This window comes from Macaca nemestrina, chromosome 7 (assembly GCF_043159975.1).
Source record: "Macaca nemestrina isolate mMacNem1 chromosome 7, mMacNem.hap1, whole genome shotgun sequence".
Taxonomy (NCBI): Eukaryota; Metazoa; Chordata; class Mammalia; order Primates; family Cercopithecidae; genus Macaca; species Macaca nemestrina.
In genome coordinates this window covers 169,810,602-169,833,836 of record NC_092131.1, presented here as the reverse complement: position 1 = coordinate 169,833,836, position 23,235 = coordinate 169,810,602, and the positions used below count along the sequence as shown (strand labels likewise).

General features: G+C 49.4%; 1 protein-coding gene and 1 pseudogene across 20 annotated transcripts in view; both read right to left on the bottom strand.

The window, feature by feature from the left end:
- Positions 1–23,235, bottom strand: part of LOC105470215 (E3 ubiquitin-protein ligase HERC2-like) — a 74,177-nt gene that overhangs the window by 32,833 nt on the left and 18,109 nt on the right. For 11 of the 20 annotated variants that reach the window (XM_071067194.1, XM_071067192.1, XM_071067189.1 and 8 more), the window contains 4 exons: positions 21,428–21,679; positions 19,271–19,464; positions 11,086–11,263; positions 8,456–10,989 (listed from right to left, as the gene is read on the bottom strand). In XM_071067194.1, the coding sequence (XP_070923295.1) occupies positions 10,883–10,989; positions 11,086–11,263; positions 19,271–19,464; positions 21,428–21,679 (731 nt within the window). In that variant the 3' untranslated portion in view covers positions 8,456–10,882. Of the gene's footprint in view, positions 1–8,455; positions 10,990–11,085; positions 11,264–12,919; positions 13,045–19,270; positions 19,465–21,427; positions 21,680–23,235 lie in introns of those variants that run through there. The other 9 variants (XM_071067204.1, XM_071067201.1, XR_011606225.1 and 6 more) reach the window with 8 other exon arrangements.
- Positions 2,304–9,648, bottom strand: LOC139364154 (uncharacterized; annotated as a pseudogene).

Sequence of the window (23,235 nt, the reverse complement as noted above, 5' to 3'; positions counted from 1 at the left end):
GTGATCCCTGCTCACTGTAACCTCCGCCTACTGGGTTCAAGCAATTCTCCTGCCTCAGCCTCCCGAGCAGCTGGGACTACAGGCCTGTGTCCCCATGCCTGGCTAATTTTTGTATTTTTTTTTTTTTTTTTTTTTTTTTTCTTGAGACAGAGTCTTGCTCTGTCACCCAGGCTGGAGTGCAGTGGCCGGATCTCAGCTCACTGCAAGCTCCTCCTCTTGGGTTCACGCCATTCTCCTGCCTCAGCCTCCCGAGTAGCTGGGACTACAGGCACCCGCCACTTCGCCCGGCTAGTTTTTTTTGTATTTTTTAGTAGAGATGGAGTTTCACCGTGTTAGCCAGGATGGTCTTGATCTCCTGACCTCGTGATCCACCCGTCTCGGCCTCCCAAAGTGCTGGGATTACAGGCTTGAGCCACCGCGCCCGGCCAATTTTTGTATTTTTAATAGAGACAGGATTTAACCATGTTTTCCAGGCTGCTCTCGAGCTCCTGACTCAGGTGATCTACCCGCCTCGGCCTCCCAAAGTGCTGGGATTACAGGCATGAGCCACTGCGTCTGGCCCATCTCTCTTTTAAAAAATGTTTTTAATTTGAGGTATAATTTATCTTCAGTGAAATGCACAGATCTGGTATATATTTTGATGAATTTCAACAAATGCATTACCCATGTATCCCACCTCCTTTGAAGATATAGAACATTCCTATCATCCAGAAAGTTCTCCTGTGCTTTAACCCTGTCCGGCACTCCCCCAGCAGCTGATGAACCTGCTGACGACATTGGTACAGGATTCTGGCCTCCCCAAAAGAGCTGTTTTGACAAGCCTGCTTGCCTTACCCAGCACTAAGTCCCTGTCTGCTCTCTCAAAATTTCCATCTTTAAACTGGTTGTACCTATAACCCTCCCTGGTCAAGTCAGTAGATAAACTCTAAAAATAAACACCCCTTCCTGGCCCAGCAGCCCACAGCCTAATCTTTCCTGTAACCCCAAACTATCAGACATGTCACTCGCCTGCTGGTTCACCCTCACTAGGGTGGCAGGTGCACCGGAGCAGCTGGGCTCACCTGTTAAGCAAGAAGCCAATAGCTGGACAGTGACAGACCCCAGCCTGGGTGAGCCTGGCTGAAAGCCCCCTTCTTTCCGGTCCGACTGTGGGGAGAGGGGGCGGAGCATCCACAACTCTACTGCCCTCCGCATCCTTCAGCTGTGCTTCCTCCTAGGAGATGGAGATGTTCATTCATTTGGCCAAAGCCTTCTTGAGGGCTGTAGGTTTGACAGGCTGGGTGTGTGGGGGCCACTGTGCTAGAGAGAGAGGCTGGTGTGTCACAAGGCAGCCACCTGGCCAGAGGAGGGTCAACCCCCTTGGTGTCCTCCTTCCCCTGGCTGGACACAGCACCCTGCACTCTCCACATATGACTGCTCCCCTCAGAGCCGCTTCCAGGGGAGGGGTAATAACACTGTGGGTGGGGACACTGTGTTAGTTTACAGTGGGCCATGGCTCCCTCTGACATCTCCAACTCAGAGGCAGTGGAGAGAAGGTGAGGAAATCCCTGCACCCCCTCCCTCAGCACCCACCTCTGCACACATCCACATATGGAGACCCTGACGGTGGTCCCTGGGAGTGCCGCCATCTGCGCCTCCTTTCCATGCCTGCAGCAGCCATGCCCACTCTCCAGACCCTCACCCTCGTGGCTCTGTAGGGACTGCACTGCCCTGGGTCCTGCCCCTACACCTGGGCCTCTGTACCCGTCAGTTCCCCCAGTCTGGTTCTTATTTCCCCCAACAAGTAGGGAGCCGGTAAGGTCACCTGCTGAGCAAGCTGGGGGAGAGAGTAGGGCGGGGCTGGGAGGATGAGGAGGAGAAGCTTATGGTCGTGCTGGAGACTCAGCGGAGCAGAGTCTATGGAGGCCCATTGGCTGCCTAGCCAGTGCTGATCCCGCTCCCACCCTCGTTTCTTCTTTAACAAAACCATGACCGCATTAAATATTGGAAACCTATAAACCTCATGGACCCTCCTCCAGCCTCCCCACCACGTATTGGTGAGTCTAAGTCAACTCTAGTCATTTCATTCCTCTGGACGCTGATTGCCTGGGGCTTGGGCATGAGCTGCCTCTTCACCTGAGCCTGAGCCACACGTGTCCTCTGCACATACCAACTGATGCACTGGGTCAGGGAGAGCTCCGTCTCGATGGAGATGAGCTGTGAGGAGCTGGTGGCCCAGCGGATCAAGTTGTTGTAACGGGTTTTGTTCAGAGGGTCATCCATCAGCTTCTGCTCGGCATGGGCCATGCAGCAGTCCCCTGGCTAAACACACAGACATGCTGGGCCCTTGAGCAGCTGTCCCCCACTGCAGCTGACAGCTACAAAGTGGGAGCCGAGAGGGCCAGGGAGCACAGGCACCTCGAGGGCCGGCCCAAGCAGTGAAGGCGCTGGCGGGCCTGGCGCTCCCTGGGAACCTCAAATGACATTCATGACAGAGCTCAGTTACCTCCTCCCATGCCTCACCTCTTCCTCCTCCTCCTCCCTCGATCAATGAACAGCATCCCACGCTCCACACATCTGAGACAAAACTGGGTGTCTCTTCCAGACTCCTCCCTTGGTTCATTCAAGTGGCCACCAAGTCCTGTCTGTCCTCCCATCTCCATGGCTACAGCCATGTCCCTTCCTCCCCCGCCCTGTCCACCTTCTGTTCTCTCCACCCGCACTCTGTCCCCACCATCCATGTGCCATACAGTGGCAGACTGGTCTTTCCACAGCACACTGGACTAGCGCCCTTCCCTGCCCACAGCTCTCAGAGCTGGAGGTGGAGTTGAAACTCACGGTTTGGCATTCAGAGCTCTTTCCCCCTCGGCACTGGCTTATCCAGAGCGCTCACAGTGCGGGGCAGGAGCCCCTGACTCAAATGTGGGTGTGGTGCACAACTGGGTCATAGGCTTTCCCTAAGAAGAGACAGGGCTGAGATGCGGAGCTTTTCTGGGTTCAGAGTTAGACCCACAGAGTGCAAGGTTTCTCTGAGGCACCAAATGGAGGGTCCAGCTGGCAGCTGGCTCCTGGTCTGGAGCTTCAAGGAGAGGTGTCAGTTCAGAGCCACATTCAATAGCCAGCTGAAATGCAGCCTCCTGCAGGGAGCTCCTGGAGCTTCCACAGCCTCAGATCTGCCCCTCTGTGTACCCCAGATCTCTTGCCGAGTGGCGTTTGTGTCTTCATGTCATCTCCCTCCCATGTCTGGGAGTAAAGGTGAGATGCAGGGACTTGAGCTTGTGTACTCTGGTGTCTTAAGGGAGAATGTGTCAAGTAGAGTGGAGGTGGCTTGGAAAGAGGGAGACTCAGAGGAGAGTGAAGGACACTGACCAGGCGAGCCTGGGAGCAGGAAAAGAGATGAGCGTGAGCAGAGGAAACTGCTGGGGCAGGGGGCGGATGGGAGGATCAGGGAATGAGGGGGCTGGAGAGGTGGGGGTGGGGATGCTGGCGCCAGGCTGCCAGGCTCGCCAGGCTCAGGAGTCGGTTACATCCTCCCACAAGGGCCAGCTCACCTGGTCGCCCCAAAGCCCTCCCTCTGTGGGTGGGCCCAGAGGGCCCAGAACATGGATTACCCAATTGAGCAGGACAGAGGTGGACTCAGGTGGTACTGGGCTGGACTCCTGTCTGTGGGGAGCAGCCACCACCCTGCCTACTGCATCCACTTTCCAACTCACTGCCTATCTGAACAGATGCAACATGGGGCACCTTGTGAAACATGCTCCTGGTGCACCTGCTGCCTGCTGCCCCTCCTGCAGAGTGCCCGGGCTCTCCAGAGGGGATTCCTTGGCCTAGATTCTGAGTCCTGCCTCTCACACCCGGGGCTGCTACCCCAGAGGCCAGCTGCTTGAGTACCCTGGAAGCCTGTCTGTAGCCCAGGCTACAGCTGGGTCCGTCCCACACCCGTTCTTTAGTGCATCTATTTGGACTGACTGCTCATTTCATAGAGAGGGGTGTGTCTTGCCCCAGCTCATCTGGCATGTCTAAGGCAGTTGTGGGGTCAGAATCTGCAGCTCCCAGGCCCCAGCCCTGCAACAGGAGAGGCTGGACTGTGTATCTCTGCAGTCCCACTGGGCTGGTGTGAGCGGGCTCCTGAGCCCAGGGCTGCTCTGCAGGCTGTGGGGCTCATGCACCAGCTCTGAGCCCACCTGATGTGCTCAGGTTGCTCACCTTTGGGCCTGTCCTGCCTCTCAGGCATTCGGCTGACCCTGAGGTCCTCTCCCTCATCTTGACCACCGGCTATGGGCTCTGACTTGGAGGTTCGCAGAACCTTAGACCATTTGGCCCGCCCCCTCCCCCATTTCTCAGCTGAGAAAACTGAGACCAGAGAGGGAAAGCAACTTTCTCAAGGACCCCCAGCAAGTCAGAGACAGAACTGGGTGTAGGAGCCTCTTCTCGACAGAGATTCTCCCTGTCCCCTGAGCCTTTTTTAGTGTCTCATTAACTTTCCTGTAAGGAGACTGCACTGCCGAGGCTGGAAATGGTGCTGTCCAGGGCGGTGTGTGTCCGTGACTGTGCCTGTGTTTGTACTTGTGAGTGTGTATGGGGGTGGGGATGAGGGGTGGGAATAAACAGCAGGGATGCTGCGGCTGGAATGCACTCCGCCTCACCCCAAAAAGGGGCGCAGGAGAGCCCAGCCAAGCACAGCACATGCTTTCACTTTCCAATCTGCTGAATGCCTGTGAGGCCGGCTGGGCTCAGAAGACAAGGAACAGGCCTTTCCCCACACATGACAGGGGGGCCGAGGATGGGCGGAAGCTTCTGCTGCAGCTTTGGGGGTCACATCCCAGCCCACGGGCTGACAGTTAAGCAGAGAAGCCGCGTCTAGGGGTCAGTCATGATCTAGTGATTCTGATGAGGAGGGGGCCCCACCAGCCTCTGTCCAGGGTCTTGTCTGGAAAAACTGCTCCCTGGCAGAAATGGGCTGATAATTTGAGAGGAAGCCGTAGCTGAAATTCTGAACTGTGTGTGTGTCTAGTTTGAAAAAGCATATCCGACTTCAACATTTATATTGAAAAAATGGAAAGCTATTCCCCTTGTTTTGGAATACAAACTACAGAAAGCAACAGTTAACAGAATCTTATTGGAAAGGTCAGATTCTGCATCTGGAAAGGCACAGTGACTTTCAACTGGGGTGTGTGTCCTTCACTGAGGAAGGGAAGGTGAGATTTATGTTTAGTAAAAGGCAGCTATGAATTTACCTTTTATAAAGAACTTGCCACATACTATGAGTGCTTTTTCAATCATGTCAGAATCACCCGGATGCCTGTGTAAATGCAAGTTCCCAGGCTTCATTCCCAGAGACTCTGGTCCTGTGAGCCTAGGGTGGGGCCCGGAAATCTCTATGGGGTGGTGCAGGCTGCCCCAGGACCACACCTAAGAAACACTGCAACTGCCCCACACACACATCCAAGTCCCCAAATACATAGGCAGGCATCTCATCTCCATAGAACAGATAGGGAAACTGAGGTCCAGAGTGGGGAAAGAAATGGCACAGGGTCACCCAGCAAGTAGTAGCAGAGCCACGACACACCCACTGCCTGCGGACACCATCTCTGATGACAGCTCCACCTCCCTTCAGGAACCTTGCCCACCCCCACCCCTACCTCCTGCTGCCCCTGTGGTGGGTCTCTGTCCAAGGAAGATGTAGCCCTGGTCCTCTAGGCTGACTGGGGCTCAGAGGAAATGCTTGGCGCAGAACGTAGGAGCTAGAAGGGTTCTTGGAATTCAGGTGGGGAAACTGAGGCCCAAAGAAGGGAGTCCTCAGATTTGAACTGTGTCTGGAGAAGGTCTGATTCTCCTTCCTGAGTAGTAGGTTTGGCTTCAGTAGCCTGACCCTCAGTCAAGCTGGCTGTCCAGGCCCGCCACACCTCGGGGTGGGTGACCAGAGGCGGCGGTGCCATAAAACACGTTTCCTGGGAGATCCACCCCCAAAGCTCAAAACATTCCAGGCCTGGCGATTTGGGCACGCCCCCTTTCCTCTGGGCCCCGTTTCCCCATCTCTACAATAGCTGTGTTGGGGGAGACTTCTCTCTGAGACTGAGCTGCACATGTTCTCCCGGGTGCCTACACCGCCCAGGTTGCCGGCTCCTCTGTGCCCACTCTTCAAGACAGTCAGCTCTTAGGTGAGGAAGGTGCCTTGGCCCTATCAGGAGTAGGAGCTGGTGTCCCTGAGCCTCCCAGACCAGTGGGGATGACCCAGGCTGCCTGCAAAGCTGCTGCCCAGCCCACAGACACCGCCTGGGAGGGTGGCCCCGGCCCTCGCAGCAGCTCTGAGAAGAGGCAGCCCTCACTTCAAAACTCGCAGAGCCACCCATGCCTTCCCTCAGCGCGAAGAGGCTTTTAGGAAAATGAATCATCTCAAGTTCAAACCCATGGGGTTGCTGAAAGACGAGACAGTACGGGGTGAGCTGGTGCGAGGGAGCGCGGCTCTGTGCAGACTCTGCAGGGAGGGCACTTAGGAAAAGGGACTGGAGTCTGGGAGGCTGACCAGCTCAGGGTTAAAGGGAGGGGATGGAGCTGGAGTGAGCTGGCCTCATCCTCCCCCTTGGGTTTTCCAGCCTGGGCTCAGGTGATTCAAGGGAGCAAACACCTCCATTTCCCGACCAGGGAGTTCTCGCCACGTTTTGGAATCGGTACCATTCCCTTGGGGGCTGGGGGGCAGCTCCCACCTCCAGACCTGGCTGGAACTGCTGCCTCAATTCTGGATCCCAGAGAACCTCTGGCAGCTTCTCCATCTCCCTCCCAGTCCAGCCTCACGTCCTCCCCCGTGAGGGCCCCAACAGCCAATCTGACAACTGGAGGAACAAGGCAGGAAGGGCAGGGTCTGAGGGAGTGACCACCTCGGAAGGCAGCTCTGCCACCTTCTCTCCAGGACTCTCAGGCTTGCATTCGTATCGCTCCCTTGACATCCTTTTGCTATAATCTGGCATCTAGACAGACAGATGGTCTTTAAAAACAACAACACTGTTGACGTGGAGCAGACGTCCCCTTTGGAATGGTTTGGAGAAGTTAGGGTTGAGGGCATCCTCTCTTCTGCAACCTGCAGGAGTAATAGGTGAGATATAGAAAGTAAATAAAGGGCCGGGCGTGGTGGCTCACGCCTGTAATCCCAGCACTTTGGGAGGCCGAGACGGGTGGATCACGAGGTCAGGAGATCGAGACCATCCTGGCTAACACGGTGAAACCCCGTCTCTACTAAAAAATACAAAAAACTAGCCGGGCGCGGTGGCGGGCGCCTGTTGTCCCAGCTACTCGGGAGGCTGAGGCAGGAGAATGGCGTGAACCCGGGAGGCGGAGCTTGCAGTGAGCTGAGATCCGGCCACTGTACTCCAGCCTGGGCGACAGAGCGAGACTCCGTCTCAAAAGAAAAAAAATAAAAAATAAAAAAAGAAAGTAAATAAAGGCCGGGCATGGTGGCTCACACCTGTAACCCCAGCACTTTGGTAGGCCGAGGTAAGAGGATCACTTGAGGCCAGGAGAACAGCCTGGCCAATAATGCAACATCCCGTTCTCTACTAAAAATGTAAAAATTAGCTGGGCATAGTGGTGCACACCTGTAGTCCCAGCTACTCAGGAGGCTGAGGCAGGAGAATCACTCGTACCCGGCAGCTGGAGGTTGCAGTGAACCGAGATCCCGCCACCGCATTCCAGCCTGGGTGACAGAGTGAGACTCCATCTCAAAAAATAAACATAAAAAATAAAGTAAATAAAAAAGACATGCCCAGGCTGAAAAATAAGTTAATCATTATCTCCATGAATGAAAAGCAGAAAAGAAATGCAAAGTGGTTGGAGACTGAAGAGCCTGGACCCCGCTGGGCTTTGGAAACCAAAGATGGTGGCAGGTCCTTTGGGATAAAGAGGGACCAGCTGGGAGCTTGGGTGGACCCCAGTACTTCAAAGGCTGCTGGCCGGGCGTGGCAGCTCATGCCTGTAATCCCAGCACTTTGGGAGGCCGAGGAAAGTAACTCATGTCAGTGTGAAAGCAAATCAGACAGGACAGGGCAACATGGAGGGGAGGAGAGCCAAACCGGGGCCTGGTTCCAGACCCGCCCCGTTGAGCCAGGCGCACAAGTGGCTCTCTGCACAACATCAAAGGCGAAGGAAGACATGCTTTCAAGCTCCCCTTTAACTCAGGTTCCTAATGTGACAGCAGGCTTGTCAATCCCACTTGCCCTGTGGCTTACACCAGAAAACTACCAACAGTGTGAGTAAGGACAGAAGCAGGAGACAGAGGAGCCAGGGCTTGGGAATCCCACAGCAACCCACAGGCCCTCATCACACACACAAGGATGCGCCCCCACTGGGCTCACCACACCATTCGACATCACCTTTCAGCTTCACTACCTGATAACCTGCCTGGATAACCCCACTGTAACACAAGAAACAGGGCTAGAATCTAGCGTAGAAGCTACACCTGAAGGAGCAAGAGACGGTAATACAATACAGTGATATTTTTAATTTATTTCGTTCATATAAAATTTAGAGCCATAATCAAAACGTGTAATTCTGATGGGGTTCACTACTTACAAAAACTTCATGGCGCTCTATTTTCAAATGGAAATGGTGTTCTGTGGCTCCTGGCCGGCATGTAACTAAAGAGTTACTCTGAAATCTGTTTCACAGCTTATTTTTGGCAAGCAGCAATTTCTTCAACCCAGGTCTTCCAAGGGAAAAAAGGACATGAAATGTATCCAAAAGTCTCTTACAATCTTTAGATAAGCTACTGTTCAAGAACCGCATCCGCCAAGTCAACACATCAAGAATCCTTCCATCACAAACACTTAAGGTGAGAAAACAGGGTCTATCGGTGTGGGAGACGGACACATTATCCACGCTTATGAAGACGGTCTGGACTATCGGCTACTGAAAAGCTGTGAATGCATTTTTCTTTTTCTACTTTCCAAAATTTTGGTGAGGTGATAACTATGTTTGTTTCTATTCTATTTTTTTAGTAGGTACATCCTTATTATAAATCAACTGTAGAACCAATGTCCCATACGGGACCCCACGTGCCAAAAGAACCAAAAAGTCACACGCAGCGAAGATGAAGACACAGGAGACAACCTGTGTGGACAGCACAAAGCTACCTGCCCAGGATACCAGTGGAGCCACAGGTGCAATTCAACATGTTCTTAGCTGTCTTAATAAACATGGCCAGGTGCGGTGGCTCACACCTGTAATCCCAACACTTTGGGAAGCCGAGGCGGGCAGATTAACTGAGGTTGGGAGTTCAAGACTACCCCAGCCAACATGGTGAAACCCTATCTCTACTAAAAGTACAAAAATTAGCCAGGTATGGTGGCACGCATCTTTAGTCCCATCCACTCAGGAGGTTGAGGCAGGAGAATCATTTGAACCCAGGAGGCAGAGCCTGTAGTGAGCTGAGATCCCGCCACTGCACTCCAGTCCGGGCAACAGAGTGAGGCTCCATCTCAGGGGAAAAAAGCAAAACAAACCAAACAAAAAACCACATCAAATTAAGTGTAATAATGGCCAGGTACAGTGGCTCATGCTTGTAATCCCAGCACTTGTGTCCACTAAGTTCATTTTTCTGGCTGTGGACGGCAGGCCCACCCCACTCTGTAGGCCCACCCCACGCTGCAGGCCCACCCCACGCTGTAGACCTACCATGGCCCCATGAACAGGCCAGCTGAGAGCTGGGGCCACTGCCAAGGGCTCCCTGCTCTGTGCTCAGCTGCCTGATCCAACCTGCCAAGGCTCTGCTTTCTCTATGTGTAGAAACAAAAATCAGGAGCACGAGTTTACAAACTGCAGACTTTTATGAAATAGAGGTATAAATGTGTTTCATTGTCTAATAAATCTCTTTCACAAATCACCTTGCTCTTCCGCTCTTCTTGAACGATCATGTTCAGACAACACTGCCTGACCGTTTTCGCTTCTGCCAAGGTTAGCCTCTGTCCGCAGGCTGAGTCCGACTTCTTCACACCTCCTCCTAGTCCGGCCTTCCAGAACAATGCTCACCAGTATTTCACAAGGACTTTAGTTTCGAAGAGAAAAATTACCTTACAAAGTAGTATGTATAACTCTGTAGTATATAAAGTGAGGCAATGATAGAACCAGTTTTAAAAATAACCTTCCATGATGATTTTTATTTGTATCCACGTGCTTATTACTAAGAATCTTTTTACATGTTTACTGCACACCTCAATTTCTCTTCTGTGAAAAACTTTTGAATATCATCATACCCTCCAAATTCTCCTCTCACCTATGTTGAAAAGGGTCTGCTCTTTATCCTAACATCTGTACTACGTAATTTTCAGAATATTCCTTCCATCACCAGATTTTTGAGATCCTTGTGCTGGATTTCACTATCTTAATATGAAAACCAATAATCACCTATTAAAACACAATACAGGCCAGGCACAGTGGCTAACGCCTGTAATCACAACATTTTGAGAGGCCAACGCAGGTGGATCACCTGAGGTCAGGAGTTGGAGGCGAGCCTGAACCAATATGCTGAAAACGTGTCTCTACTAAAAATACAAAAATCAGCCAGGTGTGGTTGCAGATGCCTGTAGTCCCAGCTACTCAGGAGGCTGAGGCAGGAGAATAGCTTGAACCCAGGAGGCAGAGGTTGCAGTGAGCCAAGATCGTGACACTGCAATCCAATCTGGACAACAGAGCGAGACTCCGTCTCAAAAAAAAAAAAAAACTTTAATAAGTAAATAAATAGGCCAGGCGTGGTGGCTCATGCCTGTAATCCCAACACTTTGGGAGCCCAAGGCGTGCGGATCACTTGAGGTCGGGATTTCAAGACCAGCCTGACCAACATGAAGAAACTCTGTCTCCACTAAAACTACAAAATTAGCCGGGTGCAGTGGCACACGCCTGTAATCCTAGCTGTTCAGGAGGCTGAGGCAGGAGAATCGCTTGAACCCGGGAGGTGGAGGTTGCGGTGAGTCAAGATTGCACCACTGCACTCCAACCTGGGCAACAAGGGCGAAACTCTGCCTTAAAAAAAAAAAAAAAAAAAAGTAAATAAATACAATACAATACAATATAATACAATACAACACAACACAACAAAATACAGCTCATACGATTTACCTAAGAAGCTGTTGTATGAGCTGAACCAGAGGTAAACACCGTTTGCCGAAGACTCACAGATTCCTGTATTAACAAGGTCTTTATCCAATGGCGTCCTGCTTGTAGGAAATGTTGAGGCATTCGCTTCCTGTTCATCAACTTCTTTTCCCTTCTGTGCTTCTTTTTGGGCTTCAATATCCTGGAATTCATAAACGAAAACTGTTTACAAGGGATCTCATTAGCAGGTGTGAAGGCACACAGGCTGGCTGAGCCCTGACCCCAGGGCCAAGCTATCCCAGCCTGTGTGTGCCACCGCACACACCTACCCATGTAAGGCCCACACCTGCCCTGTTGGAAACCCCAACTCAGTTGTGCAGTTTCAGTGTCTTCTTTTTACAGATCCAAGGTCCAGGCGGCCTCTGCTGATGCTCTCCAGCCTCCTTCTGTGAAGTCCCTAAAATCCTTAACCCTGCTACTGGCTCTCACAAACACCCATGGGATCCGCCCCACACATGCAGCATCCAGCTGCTTTGTGAGGACAAGAAGCTAGAATTCTCACACACACTGGTTCAAGTGTAAACGGCAAAGCCACTCTGGGAAACCATGAACAGCTACTTACCCCAGGACCTAACAAATTCCACTCCAAGTGTTTACCCTAAGGGAGAACATATGTTCACTGACGTACTTGGACACAGCACAATCGTGGCAGCTCTACACGGCCAAAACCCAGAAAGCCTGGGCGCGGTGGCTCACGCTTGTAATCCCAACACTTTGGGAGGCCAAGGTTGGGGGATCACTTGAGCCCAGGAGTTCGAGACCAGCCTGTGCGACATAGTGAAACCTTGTCTCTACAAAAAAATCAAAAAACTAGCCGGGCATCGTGACCTGACTGTGGTCCCTGCAACACAGGAGGCCGAGGTGGGAGGATCGTTTGAGCCGAGGAGGACCAGGCTGCAGTGAACCAAGATCAGGTCACTGTATCCAGCCTGGGTGACAGAGCAAGACCCTCTCTCAAAACAAACAAACAAACAAACAAAAAACAAAAAACAATTAAATGTCCTTCAATAGGAGAATGAACTAACAACCAGCACTGCACCTATAAAATGGAAAACTTCCCAATAATAAAAACCAAGTCACAAGACACACAACAGTGTGAGTGAATCCGAAAATCCTTCTCCAAGGCAACGCAGGAAAGAGTGCAGCCTCTGCAGCTACATTGCTGCAACACTCAGAGCAGGAAAATGAATCTCATCTGAGGGCAGGGGAGCGTCCCGGCTGTGAGTGCCAAGGGGCACAGGGATCTTTCCGGGTGACGGGAACAGTCTACATGATGAACAAGTTACCTGTTAACTTCACTGAAACAGACAACACCCAGGATTGCACAATTAAATCATATCTCAATAATTGTTTAAGTTAGCACGTAAAAGAGTTTAAAAAAATACTTGGGGCCGGGCGCGGTGGCTCAAGCCTGTAATCCCAGCACTTTGGGAGGCCAAGTCGGGCGGATCACGAGGTCAGGAGATGGAGAACATCCTGGCCAACACGGTGAAACCCCGTCTCTACTAAAAATACAAAAAACTAGCCGGGCGAGGTGGCGGGCGCCTGTAGTCCCAGCTACTCGGGAGGCTGAGGCAGGAGAATGGCGTAAACCCGGGGGGCAGAGCTTGCAGTGAGCTGAGATCCGGCCACTGCACTCCAGCCTGGGCGACAGAGCGAGACTCCGTCTCAAAAAAAAAAAAAAAAACTTGGATATGAGACAAGTTCAGTTTTACTGTTTTCAGTTATTCTTCGCGTGTGAGTGTGGTATTTCCGATCTCAGAGCACCACCAGGTCACGTGTGCCTCCAAGGCCATACCTGGATCTCTGCAGTAATGGCTGCGTGTAAGGCTGACTCCAACCCTCCAGCAGCCACCAAGCTGCCCACCAGAAGATCACTCATGAATTGACAACCTCGACTTATGTTCACGTCATTGCCTGAAACTGAAATAGAAAGTGTGTGCCAATTTGAGTGAAACGCCATCCCCTCCCAGCACCGTGACCCATGCCCTCTCCTGTTCCTTCTCCAAGCCCACCTGCGCGGGGCAGGGGAGCAGAGAGTGCCCGGGCCCGCTCCTCGGCGCTGGGCAGCAGCACGGACCAGCCGCTCTGCGGCACGGCCTGGGCGGCCGACTGCACGGTGCTCAGCAGGCCCGCGCTGCAGGCCAGGGTCACCACCGTCTGCTTCAGGCTGTTCAGGACGCTGCCCAGACCTAAACCACACAATTCTGGGTCAACCTGGTGACTAATGGCAGCATGCAACTGACAGCAGAAAAACGATTTTCACTTAGAACCCCTCAAAATGAGTGAATTTCAAAGTCTTATTAAACACGGAATAAAACTCACTTTGAAGTATTATTTAAATAGATAAAGTAACTTCTCAGTTTATGTATTTTTAAAACTTGGACTAGAAAACCTCTTACCCACAGTAGTTGAAGTATTTTGTAGAGGAATTTTTTTAACCCCACCATGAACACGTATATGGAAAAGCTCAAGATGAGCGGAGGAGCTAAACAACCAGCAACAGCAACCCCTGCCCCGCCCACCCCGACAATCTGCACCAAGCACAGAAAGAAAGGCTACGATGTAACCAAAAAAGCGGCCACAGGTGGTGGCTTATGCCTGTAACCCCAGGACTTTGGGAGGCCGAGGTGGGAAGATCACTTGAAATGGAGTTCAAGACCAGCCTGGCCAACATGGTGAAACCCCATGTCTATAAAAAATCAGCCGGGCATGACGGTACACACCTGTAGTCCCAGCTACTTGGGAGGCTAAGGCAGGAGAATCACTTGAACCTGGGAGGCCAAGATTACACCACTGCATTCCAGCCTGAGTGACAAAGTGAGACCCTGTCTCAAAAAAAAAAAAAAAAAAAAGCTGCTAAAAATTAGACTGCGGAGCTGAGAGTACACAAGGAAACTCCTCAAGTGCAAAACCGAACTCACATGGGCACACACAGCAGGAGTCAAGAGGTTCCAGGCTCTGAAGGCAGAGCCGAGCCGCCAGGCTTCAGAACAACCTCCCACACGGGAATGCACACAGGACCCACTGAACCCCAGCTTCCTGCAGAAGGCTGGGAGCCGCTCAGGATCACCTGCCTGCCAGCCACCCACAGCCAGGGCGCGACACACTGCCGTCCCGGGCTCTGGGTAGCAAGAGACCCCACGAGAAATCAGAGACCCGGCCTTGCCCTGTCAGTAGAAGTGAAATCAAAAACATATCGCTCATCTAGGTATAGATATCACAGGTCCGGAAATGAGCGTCGAAACTCACCTACGGTCTGTGAAACCCACAGAACCCCGGAGAGGCAAATGCAAAAGCAGACGCTGGGACACCTCGACAGCCTGAGACATACACAAGGCCACACTCCACAGCACTGACCAGAACAGAAGCATCACTGCAAACCAGGAGGAGCAGCAAACACCAGGGGGCACCCACGCAAACGCCAGGACGCCACAGGTATGGCGACACATGAGTGCTACAGAGGACTGGAGGAGGAGAAGCACGCTCCAAACCTCTGCTCAGTTCATCACTGCAACCAAACACTACACTCAGTTCTGTAGATTCTCGAAGCAGGGCAAAAAGGGGAGGGGCTGGAAGAGGGGCATGATGGGTTGTTACACAGAAATCATTGTGTAATAAAAGGGAAGTTACTATGTCGAGAAAACGTGGTTCTTATCATTAAGTTATATGGTTTTATGACAAAGACAAAGAAAATATGATGATCAAAGACTTCAGCTTTAGTTTTACCAGGAAGGAAGACTTTTGTAGCTTTTATTTTGACCGCAGCCATAACCTTCATGGTGAGGAAAGGAAGGTATTGTGTAGGGAGCCGAGCTTACTGAGTAGATCAGCTTTGTCCAACCCACAACCTGAGGGCAGCACGTGGCCCAGGACGGCTTTGAATGCGGTCCAAAGTAAACTTTCTTAAAACATTATGAGATATGCTTTGCGATTTTTTTTAAGCTCATCAGCTATCGTTAGTGTATTTTATGTGTAGCCCAAGACAATTCTTCCAGCGTGGCCCAGGGAAACCAAGACTGGACACTCCTGGAGCAGGGTTTTCACAGCACAGAGGAGAGAGGGGCCAACACTGGTCTCTCAGCTGAGCACCGCCTCCCTCCATCACCTGTGATCTCACCCAGTCACTTCTCCACACACAACAACAGTAAAACAGGAAGAATGCTGACACACTCATCATAGCAAAAATAACACAATCCATGCACACTATTCCTGCATGCCGAGGCTGACTTCCAGCACAAACATAAAATAATCAGATCAAGTTGTTTCAGCCTCGCATCCATTATAAGCGCATTACAATCTTACTTTAAAATACTTCACCGAATAGGCTAAAACCCATGCCTTTCAAAATACATAAACCTTCTTACAAATCCCTAAGACACTTATAAAAGGAGCAAGACAAAGGGAAATTGTGAACACCTGAAGTTGTAGAAGCTTCAGCGTTGCCACGGCCACGCACTCTTTCTCCTGGGGTGGGGGCCAGTCCGCGGAGCCGTCCATCCCCTCCCTCACCTGCCGCAGCAGGAGATCCAGCTGCTCAAAAGTCACTGAGCAAATGTCCACCACAAAAGGGACACGGAGTCCAATGGACCACTCAGAACACGATGACCAAGCAAAGCTCTAAGAGGAAATGCGACAATCGAAAATGAATCTCCAAATGCAGCTGCTGGTCTGTTCAACAGGAGTCCCCAGCATGTGTGATGGAGCCGCCTTACATTATCACCTATCATCCCTCTCACCGCCCAGTCCAAAGGCATTCATGGGTGTCTAGCTCACACACTGTCAGCTTCCAATTTTCCCGCCCATTTCACTAGCCCCATCTCATTTGGCCATACCTAAAAAAGTAAAAGCAATTTTAATAATCTTTTCACTCTCAAAATGATAAATGCACATTCATGGATGGCAATGAGGATCTCCATCCACTTGAAGTGGTACAATAGCAACTCTAATGAATTGTTAGATGCATAGAACACACACACTACCTTTCATAGTGAGAGAACAAGTCATCGGCAAAAATCTAAGAGAACTGTAGAACACCATCGATAAATTGGATCTAATTTATAGAACACTTCATCCAACAACAGCAAAATACGTATACTTTTTTTTTTTTTTTGAGATGGAGTCTCGCTCTGTTGCCCAGGCTGGAGTGCAGTGGCAAGATCTCGGCTCACTCCAAGCTCCGCCTCCCGGGTTCACGCCATTCTCCTGCCTCAGCCTCCCGAGTAGCCGGGAATACAGGCGGCCACCACCACGCCCGGCTAATTTTTTTGTATTTTTAGTAGAGACGGGGTTTCACCGTGTTAGCCAGGATGGTCTCGATCTCCTGACCTCGTGATCTGCCTACCTTGGCCTCCCAAAGTGCTGGGATTACAGGCTTGAGCCACCGCGCCTGAACCATACATACACTTTTTAAGCACATACAGAATGTTCGCTAAGAGAGAACATATCCTGAGACATATATCTTAACACATTTAAAAGAAATGAAATCATATACAGTTTGTTTTCCCTAAGAAATCATTAACAGAACAATCTGCAAATATTTCAAAATTTTAAAACATACTTAATAATCCATGGGTCAGGTTGGGTGCAGTGGCTCACGCCTGTAATCCCAACACTGTGGGAGGCCAAGGCGGGGGGATCACCTGAAGCCAGGAGTTCAAGATCAGCCTGGCCAACATGGAGAAACCCCATCTCTAGTGAAAATACAAAAAAATTAGCTGAGCATGGTGGCGGGCACCTGTAGTCCCAGCTAACCAGGAGGCTGAGGCAGGAGAATCACTTGAACCCGGGAGACAGAGGTTGCAGTGAGCCGAGATCATGTCATTGCACTCCAGCCTGGGCAACAACAGCAAAACTCCATCTTGAAATAATAATAATAATAATAATAATAATAATAATAATCCATGGGTCAAAGAACAATTCTCAAGAGAAATTACAAAATATTTTGAACATAAATGAAAACACACCAAAATTTGTGGGTTTAATTAAAGCACTGCTTAGAGGAAAATTTATAGCCTCAAATGATTACATATTACAAAAAAGATAGATGTAAATCAGCAATCTACGCTTCCACCTTAAGAAACTAGAAAAAGAGCAAAGTGAACGCAAAACAAGCCAAAGGGAAAAATGACAAGAGAAAAGCAGAAATCAATGAGATTGAAAGCAAAAAAAACAAGGGATCAATTAATGAAACTAAAAGATTGTTGTTTGAAAAGATCAACAAAATTGAAAAACTCTAGCAAAGTTGACAAAGAAAAAAAACAGAAAACATACAACTTATCAGCATCAGGAATGAATGAAGGGACATCACTGCAGGCCTCACAGACGTCACCACGGAAAACTAGACACGTAAAAATCAGACAATGTAGATAAGTAAAGCAATGTCTGAGTGCCACAAACCAGGAAAATCCTCCTAGAAACAAACAGGTAATCTGAATAGTTCGGTATCTGTTAAAGAAATGGAATTTGTAAAGTCTTTTTTTTCTTCCCTTGAGCCGGAGTTTCGCTCTTGTTGCCCAAGCTGGAGCGCAATGGTGCGATCCCGGCTCACTGCAATCTCCGCCTCCCGGGTTCAAGCGATTCTCCTGCCTTGGCCTCCTGAGTAGCTGGGATTACAGCGCACACCACCAAGCTCGACTCATTTTTTCTATTTTTAGTAGAAATGGGGTTTCAACATGTTAGCCAGGCTGGTCTCAAGCTCCTGACCTCAGATGATCCACCCGCCTCGGCACCCCAACGTGCTGGGATGACCGGCATGAGCCATCGCGCCTGGCATAAAATCTTATAGAAAGAAATCTCCAGGCTCAGATGGATTCAAAAACATGTAAAGAAGAAATAACACTAATTCTACACAATCCCTTATAGAAAATGGAAACAGAGAGAATACACGCCAATATTTTGTATAAGGTCAGGTTTCCCCTGACAGAAAGTCAGACAAGACAGTATAATACAAAGAAAGACAACCACAAACCAACATCCCTGATGAGCATCAACAGAAAAATCCTCAACAACGTGTTAGCAAGTCAAAGTTAGCAAGATAGAAACAGAACAGGACCGGGCACGGTGGCTCACGCCTCTAATCCCAACACTTTGGGATGCCAAGGAGGGTGGGTCACTTGAGGTCAGGAGCTGGAGACCAGGCTGGCCAACATGATGAAACCCCATCTCTACCAAAAAAAAAAAAAACAAAAATTAGCCAGGCGTGGTGTTGCACACCTGTAATCCGAGCTGAGGCAGGAGAATTGCTTGAACCCAGGAAGCAGAGGTTGCAGAGAGCTGAGATTGCACCAATGCACTCCAGCCTGGGTGACAGAGTGAGACTCTGTCTCAAAAAAAAAAAAAAAAGAAAGAAAAGAAAAGAAAAGAAATAGGGTGGTAAATTGTGGCCAAGTGATGCCTATCCCAGTAATACAAGGCTTGGTCAGTATTTAAAAATCAGGCTGGTGCGGTGTCTCACACCTGTAATCCCAGCACTTTGGGAGGCCAAGGCAGGTAGATCACTTGAGCTCAGGAGTTCAAGACCAGCCTGGGCAACATAGTGAAACCTTATGTCTAAAAAAGAAAAAAAAAGTTTAAGAAAAAAAAAGTAAAAATCATCAATGTAATATACCATACTAACACACTAAAGAAGGAAAACTGCAGGACCATTTCATTTGAGATGATTAAAAGCATTTAACAAATTTTTACATCCATTCAGGATTTTTTAAAAGCTTCTAAAAGGGGGAATTAAAGAAACTGCCTTAATCTGGGAATAAGGCATCTACATAAACACCCACAGCCAACATCACAGCTGATGGTGAAAGACTGAACTGCATTCCCCTACAGTCCGGAACTAGGCGGGGCGCCCACTGTCCCCTCTCCTACTCAGCTTCACACCGCAAGTCCTGGCCAGGGCAACCAGGCCGGGAAAAGACATAAAAGGCAGGCAGATTGGAAAGGAAGAAATGGAACTGCCCCTCTATACAGATAGTATAATTGTCCATGAAGAAAACCCAAGGAAACGACAATGAAGCTCATAATAAATGAGTTTAGCACAACCGTGGGACGTAAGAACAGCAAACAAAACTCAGTGGTATTTTCTATATACTGGTAGTGAACAACTGGAAACCAAAATCCTCCTAAACACCAAATCAAGCTCTATATTCCGTACCTGGGCAGGCCCACAGGCAATTCCCACTGTGTGTTTGGTGTCCAGTCCCGGCAATGCTGCAGGTTCTGGCTTGGTCACGCGCAAGATGTCAAAGTGCTGGCACTGGTCGTTGCTCCCCGAGCTGTGGACCTCGATGTCCTCAGTCAGAGCCAGGCAGTGGGTGGAGCCGGCAGCCGCATCAATCACCTTCTTCCCTACAAGGAAAGAGGGATGCAGATGCAGCTTCAAGCCTAGGACTTCTGCTGCAAGAAAGACAGGTATTTCCACTCGGCCATTCAGGTCAGAAAGCTTTTAATATTAACTTCTTGGGGATAATCTGTTGCTTTAATATTAAGCACAATTCATTTGCTTTGGGTGTGTTATTAGAACTCCTGTATTTTGTTAGCTACAATTTGTTAGGACCCACAGCCTACAAAGATCGTAATGCTGGGATATGAAAACGATCTGTTCTTTTTTCTCCTCCTTATTCAGATTTTCATTCAGAGAGAAACAAGGTGCTTTTAATTAACTATTAGATCATATTCTCCCATCCCAGATATAACAATACACAGCACACTCTTCACTAAGGAAGGCTTCCTAAGAGGAAATCTATTTTTTTCTCAGAGTTAGGTGATATCAGTATTTAAAACATTGTTTCTATTTAAACACTTATTGTGTTTACCAGGAACACAAAATATTCTATTTTTCCTTCCTGGTAAATCTAACATGGCCAACACAAAGGGTGTTTCTCAGAAATGTCAACATATAAAAGAACTCAGCTGAAAAACCACACTGCAGTAAGGGGAACAATTCTATCCTAGGATCCTACCGTAAGTTAACATCAGCAACAACAAAAGGTGTTTATCAACAGTAATTTAAATACTCTGAAAGTAAACGATTTCTATATCTAATGACCATCGTAGCTTTCCTATACTAATGGAGGGGAATATAAACAAGAAGGCACATGAAATTCAAACACCATTCAATGACACAGAGGAAACTTATTACTTTGTCACTTATCTCAGAAGCTCAGAACATAATACATACCGTATGGGCACACAAAACTCTCAGTCATCAAGACACTAACATGCGTTAAAATAAAACTCATGGAGGAAGGAACTGGCAAGTCTCACTTAAAAGTCCCACTTCCAAACCCACTTGGTAAAGAAGCAAACACACCAACAATGTGTGCAGTACCAGGACCCAACGAACTACAGCCCCCACACAGAGCGCAGCCCAAGGCCTGCTTCTGTGAAGACGCTGGTGTTGGAACACAGCCACGTCCGCCTGCTTCAAATACAATCCGGCCCTTTAAGAAAAAGGCCGCCCACCCCAGAGAGAGAGAACCCTGAAGAGTCCATCTGATGTACCTGTCGCTGCCTTTTCCCTTCTTCCCTACTTTCTTGTCAGCTTGCCTGCCCGTCCCCAGTTCTCGACTCGGATGAAGACTACCTGCCAACCACTAGGCCAAGTGGCACAGAAAAGTCCAGTTTTGCCTTAGAAAAATCCCTCCGCCATCACAGTTTTGATGGCCCCCACCCCAACTTCCTGCAGCGTAACGTCCCTAGTGAGAACACCATAGAAGAATTTCAGGGTCTTCTTGCGGAGGCCCCCATCCTCTCTGCCTGCACCCGCAGCCCACACTGAAGGCGCCGGCACTCATATCTACACACCTCGGCTTCCATCTGTTCCCTCCAACCACAATGCATGCGGAACACCTTTGCAACTGAGCAAGCAGGAATCCCCCACCAAGGACGAGTTCACATCAGAGCGTCCCAGGTGGACCCAATCCCACCTCCCAATGTGGCCCCACAGCACAACGCACCCTCACGGTCTCCGTGTGTCTGCAGTACAAGTACAGGTGACCTCACCACGCAGAGGGAACCCTTCCTGAGTCCAGCCTGCTGAGGGACGAATGGGTGCCTGCCACGGAAAGTGGCGATGTTTGTAAAACTCAATGTGTTTAAATTAAACTTGGTAAGAATAATTCAAAGTCATTTGTAATAGAGACACACCCACTTTCCAATTAGTATCAATCCCTGCACCAAGCCGGCTGTCAAAATTTCTAATGACAGTCCATTCACGGAATGTCAGGTCAAGAACACAAAACCTGCAAACTTTAAAACATTACTAAAGAAACCGTCCTGAAGGGTTTTAACAGTTTACGTTTGCACTCACCTCGCAAGCCTTTTAAGAGTTTTGGATAACGAACATGTCCCTCTGGTCCGTGTCCACGTCTCTGGTTGTCACCTTTTCCCCATGAATAAACTTGGTCATCTTTCGTCAAAGCGATGGAAAACTGACTTCCACAGCGGACTCTGACCACATCCAAGTCTTGAAGCTTTTCAATCAGCTTTGGGGTTTTGCAGCCATCACTAGCACCTCTGCCCGATTTCCCACAGTCGTCATCTCCCCAAGACCACACTTGTCCTAAAAAATACAAATGCATTTAAATAATAACAACTGTGCATTTTAATGAAAAATGTTAAATGACTGACAATAATCTAATGAAAAACGCACACTAATGTAGACCACCCATGTGCACAGTTAATACTACAAGGGAGGCTACTGAGCAAATGAAATCTAGGTGACACCTGAGGTTGATATAGAAGCAAGAAAGAAAGGGAAGGCGGAGTTTTCTTTTTGTTTTCATTACATGAAGAACCAAGTCGTGACTCTTACTAGCCTGGGCTCAATGTTCACTGCTTCACAGAACCAAAGGCCCACTGCCTCCGTGAGACACAGTAACTGGGGCCCGGCACACTGCAGACGCTTGCGGACCACCCTCCCATTTGCCTGCCTGCTTCTGTTGCCACCGTGCTGACCGCTGGTCAACTGTACCACTGTACGTGTTCCCAACTGCATATATCAGCATAATTATGTAAGTTGATCAAATATCACATAAAGGGATAAAATACAATTGCAAAAGTAAATAGTTTTATTTTTACTGTGAAAAATAAGCTGAAAACTTTGCAGAAACTTAAAGTGAATTGTTAAAAAACAGAATTGTTAGGCTGGGCACGGTGGCCCACGCCTGTAATCCCAGCACTCTGGGAGGCCGAGGCTGGCAGATCACTTGAGCCCAGGAGTTCGAGACCAGCCTGGGCAACATGACGAAACCCTGTCTGTACTGAAAATACAGAAATTAGCCAGGCAAGGTGGTGAACATCCATAATCCAGCTGAGGCATGAGAATTGCTTGACCCCAGGAGGTGGAGGTTGCAGTGAGCCGAGACTGCACCACTGCACTCCAGCTTGGGTGACAGAGCGAAACTCTGTCTTCCAAAAAAAAAAAGGGAAATTACATAAAGGTGAAAACTGTAAAAGATCAGGAAAAAGAAATCAGATAAGATATCAGATTGTTCCACAAGTTCCCACATTCTATTTTGTAATAACTAAAGAGAGGCAAGTATTTTCCTCAACGATCAGATGGTAAATATTTTTAGCCTCTGTGGGCTTTCTGTCCCAACAACCCAGCTGTGCCACTGTCACAGGAAAGCAGCCACAGACAATGCGTAAATGAGTGGGCAGGCCTGCACACCAATACAACTCCACCTGCAAAAGCAGGCCGACCCCGAGCGAACCGGAAACTGGAGATGACACACTATGACGTGGTCAATGAAAGCAGCACAGCAGACCCGCACACAGAGAGCAGAGGTGCACTTTCACACGCTGTGCTGAAGATTATGCTGTTCATGTAGCCCGCCTGGCCATTTCCCACTGTCCCCCAAGGCCAGACTGCAGGGTAGAATACTTCTACCGTAACTGTCGCCTCAGAAACTAACGGCACAGCAGGGACACTTCCCTACAAGATCTGCACCAAAGAAACACCAGTGTGAGGAAGACACTGTCCGCAGCCTGTTCAAGGCAGTTTACTCAACGTAGCATCACAAACTTCACCTAAAGTAGCAACTACACTAAAGAACGCCAGGCTAGAATCCTAACACAGCTCCGACCTCACAAAACTTTTAACCAGGAAATATTTTA